The sequence below is a fragment of the Chanodichthys erythropterus genome, chromosome 1, assembly GCF_024489055.1.
Source record: "Chanodichthys erythropterus isolate Z2021 chromosome 1, ASM2448905v1, whole genome shotgun sequence".
In the NCBI taxonomy this organism is placed as follows: domain Eukaryota; kingdom Metazoa; phylum Chordata; class Actinopteri; order Cypriniformes; family Xenocyprididae; genus Chanodichthys; species Chanodichthys erythropterus.
Genome location: NC_090221.1, coordinates 27,554,971 through 27,574,568, shown reverse-complemented (window position 1 = coordinate 27,574,568; position 19,598 = coordinate 27,554,971). Strand labels below are relative to the sequence as shown.

The window sequence follows — 19,598 nt, the reverse complement described above, 5'->3', positions numbered from 1 at the left end:
TATACTATTGTTGACCTGACCTTACAGATGAAGGGTTAGTTACAGTAATGTGGCAGTCTTTAACATGGTAGACATAATGATTTTTATACTGCATAAACTGTACATTCTATCCCCCACCCCATCACAGAAAACTTTCTGCATTTTTACATTTTATAAAAAAATAATTTTGTATGATTTATAAGCTGTTTTCCTGATGGGGACAAAACAAACAAACCAAAAAAAAAAAAACCGTCCAAAACGGTCTAAAGTTACTGGTATTACCATCCTTGTTGGTACATTTGGTTCACAACACAGTGTCAAGATAAATTGATTATAATGTAAAAAATAATTCATTACATTTGGTTATCTATATCAGAAATCTCAAATAAATTATATAGAAACTATGTCTATAGAATCTGTATCTTTAGAAATCTATACAGTAGGTGTACCAAATTGTGCATTGATTGATTGAAAACAGGGAAACAGTCAATGACTGTATGACAGATTGATCAGAGATACATCAAGAAGAAGAGAGACAGATGGCATCATACAACATTTTACATTTACATTATGTATACTGTAAACAGATTACCATGGTAAAAACTGCCACATTACTGTAACTCACACTTATAAAGGTCAACAGTATATATTCAGTCATATTGCATGGTGAGAATATTTACTTTATTGGCAGCAAACTCTGTTCTAGCATGAAACCTCATGGTCATTTCATAACTTCATCACACCTTAATAATAGATACTATTACTAAAATTATGGATTTTATTTTGGCCAAAAACTTACATTTTGGTCTCTTCAGAGTAACACATTTTGGACATGGTTTTGGGAGACTGGATATATGTTTATACAAATATTATTCAGGTTTGGGCGTTTCATAGCCCAGACAGATGAAGAATACAGAAAATAGTTGTCACATATATAGGGTGCAACCTTAATGTTGCCGTACGCCTCTTGACAGCCTCCCTGACCAGTTTTCTCTTTGTCTTTCTCATCAATTTTGGATGGATGCCCTGTTCTTGATCATTCCACTGTTTGCCACACTTCCTCCAATTGATGATGACTGTCTTCACTGTGGAAAACATTTGAGTTTTCAGAAATATTTTTGAGTTTTCAGCCGAGATTGAATTGGCATTAATCACAGTTTTGGTGAAGACAGGTATGTACTATTTCACATGAGCTTGATGATCAGTTCATTCTGAACACAGCCACATACCCAACCAACAAAGGGTGTGCACACATTTTCACATTTAAGACTCTCATGAACAAAGGATGATGAGAGTCTTAATAATCTGTGAGGTGTTTTGAACTAAAACTACACATTCAGAGACTTATTTAGGGGCATAATAGGGCACAATTTTGATCTTCTTTTGGTTCATTGTCATGCTGAAAGGTGCAAGTGTCTTCATTCAGCTTTTTAGCCAGAATGTTCTGTGCCATAATTGACTGGTAATTGGAGCTATTCATGATTCCCTCCTCCTTCACTAAATCCCCAGTTTGAGCAGAAAAAATCAGCATGATCCTGCCACCACCATGCTTGGTACAGTGTTCTGCTGATTTGCTGTGTTGTTTTTGTGCCAAATGCAACTTCTACAGTGTACATAGCCCAGATAAAGTACTTGCTTTATTCCAGTACTTGCTGGAAAGATCTACAAGTCTTTTAATGTTGCTGTAGGCCTCTTGACAGCTTCCCTGACCAGTTTTCTCTCATGAATTTTGGATGGGGGCCTTGTTCTTGGCAATGTCACTGTGTGCCAAATTTCCTCCTTCTGTTGATGTCTGTCTTCACAGTGTTCCATGTATATCTAATGCCTTAGAAATTTGAAAGAGAAACATTTTAACAATGAGATCCTGTTGATGCTTCATAAGCTCTTAGTGGCTTGTACGGTAGCATGATGTCAGATAAAGATGTCAGAAAAATCTATTTCCTTTTTCCTCACTAAGTCATTGCAAAACTCACAGTTATAAAACATAACAATACCGGCCAAAGATAATGTTGTGTCAGTGTTTTAATGTTTTAATGTTTTCTTACTCACATATTTATTTACTTACTTACTAGTATGGTTAGGGTTTGGTTTAGGGTTAATTACTTTATGCATAATTTACTGTTATTACTATAGTAAGGAAAATGTAGTAACGTGTAACTATGTCACCTTAAAATAAAGTGTTACAGAATATTTTTAATGTTCAGTAATTGTTTTAAAAAAATGTAAATTAAAAAAAAAAAAAAAAAAACTAAAACCTGGATTTTGATTATAATGTAATGTCAAATAGCTATAATTACTCAATTTACCCCCATAAACTGAAAAAAAAAAAGCATCAGTATTGATGCTATAAGCAAATATTTGGTCCCACTTTATATTAAGTGGCCTTAACTACTATGTACTTACATCAAAAAATAAGTACAATGTACTTATTGGGTTCATATTGAATTGCAAAACACATTTGCAGCTATTGAATTGGGATACGGGTAAGGTTAGGGAAAGCTTTGGTGGTATGGGTAGGTTTAAGGGTAGGGGTAAGGGTTAAGGGATGGGTCAACAGTGTAATTATAAATGTAAATTCCAGAAATTAATTACAGATGTAATTACATGCAGGTGTTTTTAAAATATAAGTACAATGTAAAAACATGTATGTACACAATAAGTACATTGTATTAAATTATTAATTTAAATGTAAGTACAGAGTAGTTAAGGCCACTTAATATAAAGTGGGTCCAAATATTTAAAATATCAGATATTTAAAATACTGTCTTGTAGTTATTTTTACATTTGAAGAGTCAATGTGAAAATAATTTTATGATTACAAATTTTAATAGTATGTGCGATTAATCGCAATCAATTACAGAAAGCTGTGCCATTGATTAGCTATTTTTTAATTCACTGACAGCCCTAATAATTTATGTAAGTTGTTGATGTTGACTGTTTGTCAGTTTTAGGTTTAATACTGTAAAACGTTACTTTTAAAAGCTGTCAAATACTCAAATAGACTGACATTGTTCATGTCAGTATCTATCCAAAATGTGCGGTACAATTAAACATGACATACAAATACCTATGAATATGAGTTCCATTTTCCATTTCTCAGATTTTTGCATTTCCTTTTACTATGAAGACATTCCAAAACTCTCAGTCATCAAACAAGACAATGCCTTCTTTAATCTGAAGGAATGAAGTTTTGTGAAGTGTTGTGTAATTTTCCACAGTCAAATTAGTTTTTTCCCCCCACCTCGATGCTTCAAAGAAAACCGTGATGTTACCATAATACTATGGTACGATGTCCCAAACAAATGTATTGCCAAACTTTGTATATGACTTATTTGTATCATTTACCTCCCAGAAAGTATTCTTTGTTCCATTTTAATAGAGACTTCACTCATTGATTCTCATTTGAATATGGGCACGATTCTATAGGTATCGGATTAACGTCATAATTGATTTCTATTCTATCTTTTTACTGTAAATTCTGTCATTGTCAGAAACTCACAACCATGGGGTTTCCTGCAAATATAATTGCGTTAACTGTCCTCAATCCATTCAGACATTCTACATGCTGCTTTTGTTGCCTCCTGTTACTATGAACACACCGTGCGCTTCTGTTACACACCTGTGCCAACGTCTGTCACACAATGAAGCTTGGGTTACAGAGGGCACGTGTGCCTTCTTCTCTCAACTTCTGAAACAAAAGTAATGAAAGAAAGTTGCCAACTGAGAAAATGACTATACTGTGCAGCACACAATACTGGCTCAGTCACTGATATATTATGGGGTGGAAAATGAGAACTGTTGGGCAGTGTACCGTCCAAACTGCACTACGGACCCACTCTCAGATTCATGTGACTGTAAACAGGATGCTCTAGGGTGTCCTGCCAGCTGCATGAGACATCATGACACAGTCTGAGAATTCAAAGAGCAGGTTGTGCCCTTCACAGACAGGCAGACAAATAAACCAACAGGGCAGGGTCATTGGTTCACCTCCTCAAACACTCACACAAAAACAAACATTGTGATTTCCTGGAAAGAAACCCTTTCTTGTAATAGACGCTGTTGGAGGTCATGTCCATAAAGGCTGTTAATGGACTTGTTCAGGTATTAGCCCATTTGAAAACAATACGTCTTTGATTTGTCAAAGTGACCATTTAATGTTTAACTTGAAAAAAATCCCCGTTATTGTATTTCCTTTAAGTTTAAAACAGATTTATGTTCTTTGGTACTTCCTGTCAGTGAACAAAAAGAAATCCAAAAACTATGAGGAACCTTTTTGTTGCTATGTTTGTCTATATGAACTTAAACATTATTTCCTCATCTTACCTAAGCTGTTTGAGGAAGAAAAAAGAGGAAGAATCCGAAACCCGTAATAGCAAGATTAAAAAAAAAAAAAAAAAAAAAATCCTTCCAGAAACATGCCTTAAATAAAGATTAAATTTGTAAATTAACACTTCACAATAAGGTTTCATTTGCTAACATTATTAAAAAACATTAGTTAACATGCACTAACACTTCTACAGCATAGTTAATATTAATCTCAATATTTACTAATACATTTTTGAGATCAAAAAGTTGTATCTGTTAATATTAGTTAATGCACTGTGAACTTAGATGAACATTTTTTAACTAACGAAACAAAAGTTAATAAATGCCGTGAAAATATATGGATCATTATTAGTTTATATTAACTAATGCATAAATTAAATGCTAACAAATGAGACCTTATTGTAAAGTGTTACCAGTTCTTCTGTACATGGTTGAAACGACAAACAAACTGATTTTATAAGTGTTTTGATGAGAAATTAAAGAAGCTTCACGGTGCTCACTGTTTTGAATCGAATTGAAGACGCTATTTGATAAGTGGCATAGTTATTATGTTATTAAGTTATTATGAATAATTATATTGTCGTTCATAGGCAGCACAGAGAAGAAGGTCCTTGGTTTGAGCCCAGGATGAGCCAAGAGTTCATGTGTAGAGTTTGCATGTTTTCCCCATGTCAGTATTTCCTCTGGGTGCTTCGGATTCAGGTAAGGTGGACTGGACATGCCAAATTGCTCGAGTGTGAGCACGTCGGGAAGGACATCCGGTGTAAAACCTGTGCCGAATCTAATGTGTGTGTAGATAATTCTGATGAAGTGGACCCTGCAAATGTGCAGGACTAACACTAAATATATATTGCCATTCACAAATCAAAGAAAATTTGCGTTTTACTTCTTTTTTTTTTCCTTCTGAAATTGAACAGAAGTTGTATAAATGAAAATTAGTTGGGTGCTTCCCAAACCTGTCCCGGAGGCCCTCAAACCTCATCTCCAACTCATCAGCTCATAGTATTTGGGAGTTAATGTACAGTAAAATGAACACGCCTGTTTAATTTGTTCAATAAACAATAAATATAATGAGCATGAATGTAGATAAATCATATGATGTTAACAAATGAAATGTGTTACTACTAATATAAATCGAAACTGGCCAATGCCAGCAAAGAGAAACAAAAGATTACATTTTAATCTAATCTTTTCATTTGCATGTTGTTTCCTCTGATAGCCTATCAGTTTTTTGAAATCTACTTGCTTAGTTTACTAACAAGGAAGTCATTCCTCAGGACAGGTCATCGATCAAGACTATTCATGCATACTTTCCCTTGTGTGACATAACCAAGTTCTTCTGTAGTCAAACGCAATTCTATAATTAGTTTTCATTTACGTAACTTTTCTTTGTTCCAGTTCAGTCTTGAGTACAGTAATTGCATGATGCTACTAACAGTGAAGGAAGTAAAAGAAACGAAAGCAGAAATCTTGAGGTCCTAAAATAAACTTGACCTGCTTTATGTGAAACTATGACGTGTCATGTTTAATGAATCAAACATTCACTGCATTTGCTTCAGTCTTCACTGCTGATGGAAACAATTTAATGATGCTTATATAACAATACATTTAAAATAAATAATAATTAAAAAAAACAACAACAATGTAAATCAAATAACTGCAGATAATAAATGGTTGTTTATATAATTGTATCTATCTATCAATCTCTCTCTCTCACTTTCAACAGATTTAAAAAGCAGTTAAAACAAAGAATTAACTGGCAGTTAATAAATGCTATTGTTGGCAAGCAATATTCTCAATTTATGCAAGGAGACACAGAGTGGAAAACAAAAATAGTCACAGTATTATACTTCTGTTTAAGGCATTTATAAAATCCAGAAACATTTCAGGTGCTTGGATACGTCAGTCAGAATAAAAACATAACATATATGCTTTAACATTATTAGCATACACTGACAAAAAAATAAAATAAAATAAAATGATGGCAATACTTCAAATGTAGAGGTTTTGTCCAGTAAGTGACTCCTGTAAACATTCATGGTACTCTCAGGGCATACTCTCAATGTCTCAATTTATTCATTTTAATATGCCAAAGTATTACCAAGCTACAACCTCACTTCCTGCCTTAGGTCTTTGGCATTAAATCATTTGGTGTTTTACAGGAAAACAGCTTGCAATATTAACAGTCTATTAAGAAATCTTCTGAAGATGATCTGACCAAAATTTGGACAGGATTGAATGAATGCTGGAGTTTGAAAAACTTGCCTGTGCTGGCAACACTTGAAAGACGGGTGTTTTTGGCACTCTGTATGTTTACTATATATAGCACAAAATCTCATCTCAAAATGAGTATGAATATGCTGTTCTTAATTTTGTCATTTCATCTGATAATCAACATTTGTGAGATTTAGTCAGTCAAAACCATTTTAAGGTTTATTAATCTAATTTTGTCCCTGGAAAATAGTGATCTGTGACAAAATAGTGACCCCTGTGACCATAATAAGGCAGTTTGGATAATGAATGGATGGATTTTGAAGTGAAAAGATAAAATTAGTGGAGTTATTATTAAATAATTACATGAATTAGACAAATACACTATTCATTAAAACCTATAGGCTAATTGAGTGAAATCATCAAATTTGAATTCAAAATGTTGCTATTAAGACCTATCATCAATCAAAATATGAGCAATTAAATATGTAAATATTAATGTATGTACTGTACATTAGAGTCATAAAAAAAATTAACCTTTCAGGCTGAAACTCTTTTACTGGTACAGTTTATGCTTTGTCTCTCATCAGTTATTCAAATAAATTGTCAAAACAAAATTTAGTCACACTTTCCATGGCCTTAACTACTATGTACTAACAATAAATACAAGTCTATGTATTTGTAACTAGATGTTATTCTGCAAAATTCCCATATTTATTGCTAATGAGTTTTTGAGGTATGGTTGGGTTTAGGAGTAAAGGTGGGGTTAAGGTTATGATTAAAGGTTTAGTTCACCCAAAACATGAAAATTCCGTCATCATTTACTCACCCTTATGTTGTTCCAAACCTGTTTCCAATATAGTTTTGAAGAATGTTCAACATTCATTAAACAAATATTATTTTTTGTGTTCAAATGAAGAAAGAAATATATAGGTTTGGAACAGCATAAGGGTGAGTAAATGATGGCAGAATTGTTCCGCCCCTTTAAGGTCACATAATATAATGTGTAATTTAAAATGTTAAACAAAAAAGTTGATTTAACATTAATGACACTTTAAAAATCCCACTTTAGTATGGGGAACAATTCTCATTTTTAACTAGTTGCTTATTAGCTTGCATATTGGCTGTTTATTAGTACTTATAAATCACATATTGATACCTTATTCAGCATGAACATATTCTACATTGCTAAATCTTACCACATATCATGTCTTATTTTGTGTCCTTCACAGTCATTTCAGTGTCCAGTTTTGCCACATGCTCCCTTTTGCCATTTGATTTCCTCATCCTAATGTGATGATGTCATGTGTTTTGTGTGTGATTTTGTCATTGGTTAATTGTCTTGATCATGTTCACAGGTGTGTCTTTTCTAGTATTTAAGCCCTCATGTTTGCCACGTATTTGGTCTAATATTGATGTTGTAACCATTGTTGGTGAGACTTAGTCTTATCCAAATTCATGTTTTTTAAATTTTTTTTATTGCCAAGCCATTTTCAAGTTTATTTCTCAAGTTTAGGTTAATTGGTTTAGGTGTTAAGTTTCTGTTTTTGGTCAATAAACTGCATTTAAGTTCATCACAACTCTCCAACAGTAGACTCGTTACACTTGCTAACCATTAATAAGTAATAAATTAAGAGTTTAATGAGGCAAAAGTCATAGTCAATAGTGAATATGTGTTCCCCTACCAAAGTGTTACCTAAACATATATATATAAATATGGTAAGACTTTATTTTAATGTCTTTTAACTTGTTGCTTATTGGCATGCATATTACTAGAATATTGGCTATTTATTAGTACTTATTAATTAGCACATATTAATGCCTTATTTTTCATGGCATTTTTCTACATTCTTAATTCTACCCAATACCTGAACTTAACAACTACCTTACTAACTATTAATAAGCAGTAAATTAGAAGTTTATTGAGGGAAAACTCATAGTTAATAGTTTATATGTGTTCCCTATACTAAAGTGTTACCATAAATATTAATAAGAGTGATACAAAAGTCAGAAACACCCTAAACAGATGTTGTACACCTTCAGTGCTTGACTCTAATGTTGTAATCACAGCAATTTTTGAGGAGAATCCCACCTTTGGCATGATTGTGAATGGTTTTATTCAGCCAGGGCATACAAACATGCTGTAAGAGTAATTCATTTTCAGTAATAGTTTATACAATTACAAAAATAAAACGTAACATTGACAAATGTATAATATATACAATTTTACATTTTAATATTTAATAAAAAATAAATATGTAGAAAAGAGTTTAGAATTAATAGTAAGATAATGACAACCTCAAACATACACAGAAATTAAAAATACTACTGTATATAATAATATTATTTACTTACAATATTGAGGCCGATTACTATCTTTTTATTAAGTCATATGATTTCCATAATTCTAAATAAAATCCTAATGTAATTTCATTGTATCCTGACCCATTTCTCTGAAGCTGATGTCAACACACTAAAAGGTTGTAATGTACAATTGAATTCAACAATTAAAATGCATTATAACACATTCAGTTTTTGGCACTATCTATAAAGACTCTTCCTCCTGCTGGTTGTGTTGGCTGAGGTCTAGAGAGCTCTGTGAGCCGGCAGGGGTCACACAGCCAATCCCAGAGTCTGTTTTAATCTCTGACAAGTCTGTCTGAGAGACTGTGAGATCTCTGTGAAGATCTGCTATATCCGTCTCAAAACCTGCATTCAGTTCACCATGCACATGCTTCTTCTGAATCTCCTCAAAGATCTGAAGAACCTTCAGAAAATCACAACAAACAGATTTGCTATTAACTCAACACAGCTGCATACGTCTGTGAATAGTAGGATATCCCGGCTGGAACGATCACTAGTTACCTTAGATTTAGGAATAAGCCCGACACGGAAAAATCCAATCTGGCCACTCTCAATTTTGGTGCAGTCTACCACTGTGGAGGCAATATTCTCTGGGGATGGTCCATCACACAGCACTCCATCTACCTGCAGGATTTGGGCCAATGACATTTTAGTCTCCCGATGGGTATAGCTATGAATATTCAAAAAAGGAAACCACCTATGTACCTTGTTGCCAAGTTTTGCATAAACTTGGTTATGATGTGTAGTGTCTGCCTCACCAGTAGGATTAGCAGATGTGACCGCAATGGGACCCACCTAGTCAAACAGGAATGCAGTGTTTAAACTATGATAAAGTATAACATTTCCATGAGCAAACAATTACAACACATACCGCATTTATGAGATGTGTAGCGACAGTGCAGTCTGGGTTTCTTATGGCTATGCTCTGTGGTGTGCCGATATATTTTGATGAGTCGCCCAATCCAAAGAATTCCATCCATGGAGCTAAGATTAAATAGTGAAGTTTGGATTAACATAATGTTACATAATTTGGTACACATGTCATGTCCTTTTGAGAATATCACATCACCCACCTCTAGCTATAACCAGGCTAATGGAAGATGGCCAAGCAGCTTCCATAAAGTCCCAGAGAACAGGGCTGATCTGTTGTCTGACTGGCTCCAGCTGCTTTATGGATGAAATCCATAGGGACATGGGTCGTTCTTTAGCCTGTTTCTTTACACTAGAGGTGCAATTACATGGTTAGAGATACTAATGGAGCAAAAGGAGTCAAAGGTTCTTCTTCTTACATTTAGGCTTACTTATATGCTTTTTCAACAGCCTGTGGGCGATTGCAAGCTGCCACAAGTACATAGACCGTGTCTGTGGGCATTCCACATATGCCCCCATTCTTCATGATCTCTGTCATAAAAGAAAGGAAAGATTATAGACACATACACACTCATGTATATGCAAACAGATTTGCCAATAGCCCTTAGTGAGGGTAGCGCCATGTTTAATTTCTGACAGGACTGAAAACGAGGCTGTGAGGTTGTGATAGAAGTACAGTGTTTTCAATGGATTGTACTTTTGTTTAACAACATATAGATTGTTCAGCTGATGAAACAACTTTCCCAAAGACTTTCAACAGACAAAAACTCCATAAAGCAATTTTGAAAGTTGTGAGTTTTGAAAATTACATGTAATCTATATCTTTACAGAAGGCATGCCATTATAAAGAGTGTAAGTCTATCAGTCACAGCCTCATTTTCATATCCATTAAAAGTAAAATGGCATCTACCCTGACTAAGGCCAAGTTTAAACCTGGTTTTGGTCGACCAGATCACAAGTGGACGATTCTAAATACAGGTGTTAATGGGCTCAAAAATGTTTTAAGCTTGTCCACCGTTGACCACCTCCAGAGGTAGTCGAAAACGCATTCAACCGGATTGCTTTCATAATGTTTGTCTTTCTGATATGGTCAAATGCGTTGGAACAGTCACGAAAGGTGTTTTTTCCATTAGGAAAAAGGTTATTTTATCCATTAGATTGAAAGATCTGAAAAAAAAACAAACATATATTTACCCACCCATAGACCCTCCCCTTTGAATAAAACAGGACAGAAGTGATTGAAAGTGGACAAAAGAGAAAGATTAAAACACAAATATAAACAGGAATGTGTCTACCACGTCTACTTGTGATCCGATTGACCAAAAACCATCTTAACACCAGGTGTCAAATTTTTTTTTTTTTTTTGTCTCTTATTCGAGGGTGGCTCACCTGCAATCTGATGAACAGATGTGGATCTCCTGGCTGTAAGATGAGGGCAACTGTCTTTGCCACTTCCAAAACCACTCAACTTGATGAAAGGATCACCGAAAGGCAGTTGTGGACTTTTGAAGGTGGAGTTGAAAATGCTGGCCAGGAAAATGTAGAAGCTGACCAACCCAACAATAATGGTCACGCCGATATCATAGCCATAGGGTAGCGCGCCTACTGCATCTAGTAAGAAGCTAATGAGGATGAGTTGGAAGGTGAAGGTGTAGATGAACCAAGCCTTGTTGAGAAACAGGGCCCCAACTGTCACTAATACATTGAAGAGCATGAAACTGATGATTCCCACAGCTAAGTGTAGGCCACGCACATCTCCATAGAGGCCGCCGAAGCGTGTCAGTCCCCACACTGTCCACATGATGCCGTAAAGGATAAAAGTCGTACTCTCTAGAGTCTTTCCTCGAGCAAAAGCAACAAAACCACATATTAGGTGTAGCACACCACCTGAAACCACTGCCCAAGGTAGGATGAGAATGGACAAGGGGTTTCCACTTGAAACTGATGCTGTAATTGAAAAGGCAGCCAGGACACTGCAACCGTGGGCCAACACCTCAGCGTCTGCATACTTAGAGTAGCCCAGATAGGGAGCATGTAGATCTTTTTCATGGGTTTGTAGAACAAATGTATTACTGCGACCCAACAGGTTCTTAAGCAGACCTGCACCTGTAGGTATCTTGTTTGAGGAAACCATGTTATAAAGAGATATCAAGAGCACAAAACCAGATGCAACAAAGATGGCAGCCTGCACACCTTGTGTTCCTCTCTGAAAGAAGCTTTGGGGTTCGGCTGCAATTGCTATACAGTATGCCACAAAAAACAGTTGGTAGATAGTGTTCACAAATCCTCCCTGCAAGCTAAACAAAGCCAGGATGAAAAACAACACAGAGAATACAACTGGAAAAGGCACTGGGGAATAGGGCACCTGGTTTGTTAAGTGCACTACTAGTGCAGTGTACCCTTCTGCGAAGCGCAGAATCGATGTGAAGCCATAGAAAGTGGCCACTAGGGTGTCCATAGATCTAAAGCTCTTAACACACACACCCAGCTGGAAGACACCAGCAGTCCACAGCCATGGCACATGGCCAGAGAAAAGCTTAGGGACAACACCGAGTAGAGGACAAGCTAGCACACTAGCTGACAGCAGGTTCATGATTATTCCAACGATTGCGGCATCATTAGAGTCTTGATTTTTTAATGCCTTCACGCTATCTTTTTTAAATGTTCCGGGTAGCTGAATCTTTCTCTGTGTGATGTAAGACAACAAACGGCCACTGCCAAAGTAAGCGCCCACAAAACAGACCATAAGGTAGCAGACAGCGGTGGCTGACTGTCCGAAAGCCAAATCTGCCAAACCGGCAATCTGGTGGGCACACGCTAAACATATGGCCAGGGCAATGAATGAGAGGACAACCTCATGACATACAACAGCCACAATGCAAATAACAAGCAGTGCCAGAGTAAAAGCTGCAAGGCCTGGCACCATGGCATCTCTCAGCTCATTTCTGCCATTTATTATATTTTCACCTGCAAGTATGTACACTAAACCTGAACCACACCATAGGGCGGACACTGTTAAGCACAGACTACCAAAAATTGCATTGTGGGACTGGCTGCGCCGAACACCTGGTTACAGATAGAAAGAGAGAGAGAGAGAGAGAGAGAGAGAGAGAGAGATTTTACATGGGGTGCACAAAATGTATGCATTCACAGTAAGAGGGAGTTTTTAGAGGTGAAGTGTGTAATTTCTGTGCCACTAGTATCACAAAAAGGACTTGTCAAACAAGCTTTTTATGGGAATCAATCTACAAATAGTTTACTTTTAGTTGTCTAAAGTTACTGAATTCCTTTATTGTCACTGCATATTTTCTACATATTATTTTTTGTAAGTTAAAGTAACATTTGTTATTGTATTCATTAATGGATAACACTTTATAATAAGTTAATATATAGTAGTTTCTACATTGTTAATAGGATATACACAAATACTGAGTTCTCCATTCATTATCACTGTAATTAACCAAATTATTATGTAATTGGTTCATATGTAAAGAGTTGGATAATGTTTTTTATGCTTTAACAATTTCTCAGCTGTACATAGTTCCCACTTTAGATTAGCTTACGGAAAATGCCATTAATTAGTGCTTTAACCCAATGTTTATTAGACATTATTTGCATTAGTATTGTGTTCCTTAAAAAAGTCTCCATTTGGCGATATAAAAGACAATAAATTAAGTTGTAGCTTGTAAGTAACTTGTTAAAAAACATTGGCAGTATGATTTATATTTCTCTGTACAATACGACTGTTTACTGTAAGCGCAAGACAAAGGCTACCTGAATAAGCCAGCAGAGCCGCAAACAGGAGGAGCAGAACTCCTAAAGCTGTGTCTGTGATCAGAGCTTTGTCTGGAGAGCTTGCATAGTTGTCCACCAGAAGCAACAAAGAACCTGTTAATAAGACAATGGCCATCACTATCATTTGTCACAAGTCTAAAAAAAATAATAATAGTTTTGCCCATATTGGCGTTTTTTTTTTTTTTTTTTACTAAACAACAGCCTACAAATCATGTTAAGATGTTAGCTTATCATAAAACATTTAGAAAAAAAATCAAAATGCACTTCATTTTAATATATTTTTTTATATTCGAAAGACATTTCTTTAATATAAGTTTCCTTGATTAATAAAACAAAACATTTTTACCCTTCAAAGTAAACACCAGCGATAACCAATTAAATCCCTCGCTAATACATAATTTGTAAGATCTAAAAGCTCAAAAATGTTTTTCCGTTTTCTGCAACCTACCCGCAGATACTCCCAGAACTCCGATGGATAAGTGCAGTGATTCAGAGTCCGCCATCCTCGCTTCATGCGCGCTCTTCTCACAAGCGATGAGCTTTATATAGACACACTCGTGACGTGACACGATGATGTCAGACATTCGGTTATACAAAAGGTTTATTTCCTTCTTGCCTGGGGTTTCCTTAACCTTATGCTACTGCTGGAAATACAATCCGTTTTAATACCAAACAAAATTATGCCGGTTCAATTATTTAACTTTTATTTAAAACAATGCTGCTTTAAGTAATTAGAAACATTTACCCTATTACTTTTTGATTTAATAAATTAGAAATTAAGTTTTTGTAAAATGTGGACTCAGAAGAATGATAGAAAATAGGTTATGCATTTATTTTAAAGAAAAATAGCACAAACACACTTTTCAGTAACACTTTAGTATAGGGAACACATATTAACTACGAATTTTCCCTCACTAAACTCCTAATTTACTGCTTATGAATAGTTAGTAAGGTAGTTGTTAAGTTTAGGCATTGGGTAGGATTAAGAATGTATAAGGTCATGCAGAATAAGGCATTAATATGTGCTTAATAAGTACTAAATAGCCAATATTCTATTAATGTGCATGCTAGTAAGCAACTAGTTAAAATACCCTAAAATTAAGTGTTACCCACTTTTTAAATTATTTTACAAAAAGAAATAGGCCTATTAGATTTCAAATTAATTATTCATTTCAAATGAATAGATAGAGCCATTGATTAAGTATTATAAAACTTGTAATGGAACATCGAACATGTTAATAATTAATGTGAAATACTATGTGGTTACTCTAGGACACCTGTGTGAATCTGGGGAGATTTTACTTCATACATCCAGTGAACAATCATTTAAAGTTAATGAAAAATAAAAAATAAATAAAATAGTACAAAACATGTTCTGCATTTGTATATATACTAATTACTAATGTTTTAAATCCTTATACTCTAAAGTTCTCCAAATCACATCCTTTCAAAAGCATGAACCTTATAATTTGCTTTGTTGCATTGTAGTTAATGTGGCACCAATTTAAAGGTGAGCTCAGACAGTAAGGGCATGACTAAGCACCTTTTGTATGGGTAAACAGAAACAATGGTTTTCTTTTTCCTTCCAGGAAACTCTGACAGAGAGGTGTGTCTTTGACTGTTTAATACGCCTTCATGGGAGGGACCAACCTTCAGGAATATAAGCAGTCAGCCCGACTCGTTCATCTGTGTGGAAAGCGAAACTTTCAGAAAGGCAGCACACTTCACTGCAAAGTCAGCTCTCTTAACAAGGTAGGTCGATGCATCACATTTACTGTGACAACTGCAATTCTAAATTTACTAAAACCTTTAACTTTAACACTGAAACATCAATATTTCCATATTAATGTTCTGATATTTTTTAAGGTTGTTGTTTAATGGTACTATTATTCTTACTATTACTCTTACTGTAACCAACATTTTACATACAGTATGTGTATATAACTTACAAGAAATTCTGTTCAGCGCTTGTTTACTTTAACTCCCTGGAAACTGAGGTGTGTTACCTTGGCAAAACTCTCTAGGGTGCTAGTAGCTCCTATATAAATATTTAATTTTTAAAGTGTGAAACTAACTAGCACATTTTGTTGTATCTCATCTCGGTGTCATAAACATTCACACTGTGTTCAAATGAATACCTACAGTACAAGAGCAGCCTATATAGTTCACTTCTGTGTTTGTGTTTAGCATAACAGGCAAGATGGTAAAGAATGTGGCGGTGATTTTGTCAGGCTGTGGCGTGTATGATGGCACAGAGGTTCACGAGGCATCTGCTGTGATGGTACACCTGAGTCGAGCAGGTGCCAAGGTAATGTCATACACACATGCACACACAAGTTTGTTTTACTATCTTAGTGAGGACATTTCATAGGCGTAAATGTATGTTTACTGTACAAACTGTACATTCTATCCCCCTACGCTACCCCTAAACCTACCCATCACAGAAAACATTCTGCATTTTTACATTTTTAATAAAAATTGTTTAGTATGTTTTTAAAGCTATTTTAAATATGATGATTCATGAAATGTCCTTTAATGTTTATTTCGTAATACTAGTGTAATACCCATGTCATTATACAAATTTGTGTTCTCATAAATCATGAAAACAAGCATACACCCCCCCCCCCCCCCACACACACACACACAAACCAACACAACATTATTTCTTTCAAACACAGAAAGTCATTTTAAATAAGAAAAAATGCTAAAGTGAAAATAAAACTTTAACAAACGTCACCTTGTCCTTTGCATCTCAGTTCGACTTGGCTTTAACGCAGCTCACTTTTCTGTGTAGATTCAGATGTTTGCACCTGATGTTGAGATGATGCATGTGGTGAATCACTGTGAAGGAAAGCCTGGCTTAGACAAGAGGAACGTGCTGGAGGAAAGCGCCCGCATCGCCCGGGGTGACGTCACTGACCTGGACAAGCTGGAGGTCAGCGCCTTTGATGCACTCATCATTCCAGGTATTGAAACATCTGTGGAATCATACAACAAGTATAAGTGATAACACCCTGGCTAAACAGCTTTACATTGATCAACAAGTGAGAATTTTAAAAGCAGGCGAATTATATCACAATTTGTTGTCCTCAAAATCATGAACTGGTGGGTCATGAACTACATTTTTAATGTTTTTTTTTTTTTTTGGGGGGATATAAAATGACATTTTCTACCCTGTTTTAGACCTCAGATTCAAACACTGTTTAAATGAGTATATTTTTTAAGACTTCAATGTAAATGGACACCGCTACTACTAACAATATCAATGTGAGGTTGACCATGTAGCTTGATTTCCTGACGCATAAATAGAAACTGACTGTTGTCTGACTGTACATGAGTCAGCTTAATAAGGTTAAAAGAATAAACAACCAAACAAACAAATAATGCTCTACTGAGAATTTTACATAGTAAACAACCAATTTCATTGGGATATCGAGTCATTATCATTGTGATCTTCAGTCTGGCGATCATAATGTGTGTGAGTAAGCAGAGCTAAAGAAATAAGCATTGTCTGTGCAGACAGTCTTTAACTTAATAAATAAATAACTTTTAATACACTATATTTTAAACGATCGTGGAAAATTTCTCAATTTATGGTAAATTAACTCTTAATGTGCTGTGCAGGTGGTTTTGGAGTGGCTAAAAACCTGAGTGACTGGGCCACCAAAGGCAAGGATTACAGCATCAATGATCAGGTTGAGAAGATCATTAAAGGTTTCCATCAGGCGAAGAAACCCATGGGCATGTGCTGCATCTCCCCTGTGCTGGCAGCCAAAGCTATTCCAGGATGTGAGATCACTGTTGGCCATGACTCTGAGTGTGAGAAGTGAGTTTGGGCAATATCTTCTAGCAGGGTTAATATAATAGAGATGATGGTTTAGGTATTATTAATAGTGGACTCTGATGATATTACTGGTTAATATTGTCTATCTTGCATCCGCAGGTGGCCGTACGCTCAGGTGGCAAAAACCATGTCCGAAATGGGCTGCAAACACAAAAACAAGAATGTTGGTGAGGTGCATGTGGATTCAAAGAACAAACTGGTGACTACAAGTGCGTTCATGTGCAACGCTCCCATCCATGAGATCTTTGATGGTCTGGGTGTCATGATCAAAGAGGTCCTTAAACTAGCCTAACTATGTCATTTGAAAGTCTGTAAGTTTTAATATTTATTTATGAATACATCACAAACCTGTCAAACAGTTCTTTTTTGTATAGGAAAAGCAGAACAAACCATCTGTCAATGTTTCTGTATTTGTGGTAAGATATTATCAATAAAACTGAACTGAATTTAAACATTTCCTTGTTCATATTGATATTTTACACGTATTCATTTGGATTGAATGGAGAATGACCCAACTGGTATCTAAGAAAGTGAAAGTAAACAAGAAAAGCATGAAGACAGAAAGCATACACACACAACACAAGGATGCAACACATAGGTTACTTCACAATACAGTATATCACTAATGGTCATTAAATAATTTTTATTCATTAAAAAAATGTCAACATGTCCCTAGTTTTTCTTTTTCTTCAATGTAACATGTTCAGATTATGGTCCCTGTACTCACTATGACTTTAGGTTTCAATACTCTGATTAACTATGACTTTTGCCTCAAAAAACAAACAAACACACAAGCAAAAACAAAAACTCCTAATTACTGCTTATTAATAGTTTGTAAGGTAGTTGTTAAGTTTGGGTAGGATTAAGGGATGTAGAATATGACCATGTGGAATAAGGTGTTAATATGTGCTTTATAAGTACTACTAAACAACCAATATCCTAGTAACAGGGACAATAACAATGACTGGCACAGGAACACAGTGAAAACGAAACCAAAACAGAACAAACGTTACAACAGGATATAGTTCTATTCATTTTCCGTGTGCTGCTGTTCAGTGTGTACTGCAATGATGCTTTTTAATATCTCATTACAATATAAAATCATTGTCAAGTTTCTCTGTACACTTTACTGAAGCTTACATTTAGACCTAAATAAGTGTAAGTGTAAGTGATTGTAATATGTTTTACATTTGATTGACCTGATAGTTAATCAGACACATTTTGAACTGTGCCAAACTAAGGAACTAGTACTAGGTGCTTGGTACAAGGTACCCACATTTGTCTACTACAAATAAAGTGACAAAAACATATTGTATTTCTTTCAGGACTCTAAATTTATTTTGCACAAAAACAATTGTCGTGTGTGTGTACAGGTGTCACAGATCCCTTATTCCCTGGACTCCATTTCCCATGATCCTCTTGTCTCCACACCTGCACTCACTTCCCTCGTCTTCTCCCCATCATCACAGATCATCTTCACCTGGACCTGATCATCTCTGCCCTACAAAGCAAAAAGGCAGTAACTACGCAGATTGCAGAACTGAGAAAAATGACTTAAAAGTTATCCTGTCATCCAGCCTAAGTAGTTGTAGGTAGATTATTGGACATGTTGCTGTTATGTTACTTTATATTAGCTTATTCTTTGTACATATCAATCCTCATATTTAATTTGATATTTTACCCCTATTTTGCAGTTACTGTATTATTGCTTTGTATTACTTACCAAAAACATGACACCATACCAAGAAAAAAGGCAGTAACTACAGATTCTCCAAAAACTATTTTGCCACAACTTGGGCTATGGGTGTCTTAGATACACTGTATTTGAAATAATTGGAACCATTTGTTTTCCTGAACATGGATATACCAAACCCAAACTAATTTGACCATTTTAGGTCAATATTTTCCACCCGGAAGCTGTTCTGGTGCTGAAACGGCTGCTTAAAGTCTCACATTGCTAAGCTGTATCAAGGTCCAAATGGGGACCATTTATTTTAGGACCACATTATTATTTGTGAGTATTAGATTAATGTGTGTCTGGGGGTGTTTCTGTATCTGTAATGTAGTATTTGCTATACCTACAAATCACATTAATGTTAAAGCACTCAAAAAAAAACTTTTCTTTGGAGCAATATAGGCAAGTTAAACTCCAATTCAACAGAGCAAAACAAAATAATTGTGTCTAAGTGTTTCTAAGGCTTTTTTAAAC

General features: G+C 35.4%; 2 protein-coding genes across 2 annotated transcripts; one reads left to right on the top strand and one right to left on the bottom strand.

Annotated features, from left to right (window-relative positions):
* Window positions 1-8,619: 8,619 nt before the first annotated feature.
* Window positions 8,620-14,048, bottom strand: si:ch211-153b23.4 (uncharacterized protein LOC335392 homolog). Its single transcript, XM_067382690.1, has 9 exons — window positions 13,994-14,048; window positions 13,525-13,638; window positions 11,140-12,816; window positions 10,182-10,281; window positions 9,954-10,102; window positions 9,752-9,864; window positions 9,586-9,675; window positions 9,382-9,504; window positions 8,620-9,283 (listed from the first exon to the last, which is right to left on the bottom strand). Exons 1-9 carry the CDS (start codon window positions 14,046-14,048, stop codon window positions 9,062-9,064), a joined length of 2,643 nt encoding a protein of 880 aa, XP_067238791.1. The 3' UTR covers window positions 8,620-9,061.
* Window positions 14,049-15,213: 1,165 nt separating this feature from the next.
* si:ch211-153b23.5 (uncharacterized protein LOC321177 homolog) lies at window positions 15,214-17,841 on the top strand. Its single transcript, XM_067382677.1, has 5 exons — window positions 15,214-15,297; window positions 15,733-15,853; window positions 16,340-16,511; window positions 17,170-17,371; window positions 17,489-17,841. Exons 2-5 carry the CDS (start codon window positions 15,746-15,748, stop codon window positions 17,679-17,681), a joined length of 675 nt encoding a protein of 224 aa, XP_067238778.1. The 5' UTR covers window positions 15,214-15,297; window positions 15,733-15,745; the 3' UTR covers window positions 17,682-17,841.
* The last annotated feature ends 1,757 nt before the right edge of the window (window positions 17,842-19,598 follow it).

What these genes read in the sequence shown, in the direction of transcription:
- si:ch211-153b23.4 (XM_067382690.1), bottom strand. Translation starts at nt 14,048, where the DNA reads ATGGCGGACTCTGAATCACTGCACTTATCCATCGGAGTTCTGGGAGTA. An exon ending in TAGCCTGGTTATAGCTAGAG is followed by an intron (nt 9,865 to 9,953) that starts GTGGGTGATGTG and finishes ATTTAATCTTAG; the next exon opens with CTCCATGGATGGAATTCTTT. An exon ending in GGCTTATTCCTAAATCTAAG is followed by an intron (nt 9,284 to 9,381) that starts GTAACTAGTGAT and finishes GATTTTCTGAAG; the next exon opens with GTTCTTCAGATCTTTGAGGA.
- si:ch211-153b23.5 (XM_067382677.1), top strand. Translation starts at nt 15,746, where the DNA reads ATGGTAAAGAATGTGGCGGTGATTTTGTCAGGCTGTGGCGTGTATGAT. An exon ending in TGATGCACTCATCATTCCAG is followed by an intron (nt 16,512 to 17,169) that starts GTATTGAAACAT and finishes TGTGCTGTGCAG; the next exon opens with GTGGTTTTGGAGTGGCTAAA. An exon ending in CATGACTCTGAGTGTGAGAA is followed by an intron (nt 17,372 to 17,488) that starts GTGAGTTTGGGC and finishes TTGCATCCGCAG; the next exon opens with GTGGCCGTACGCTCAGGTGG.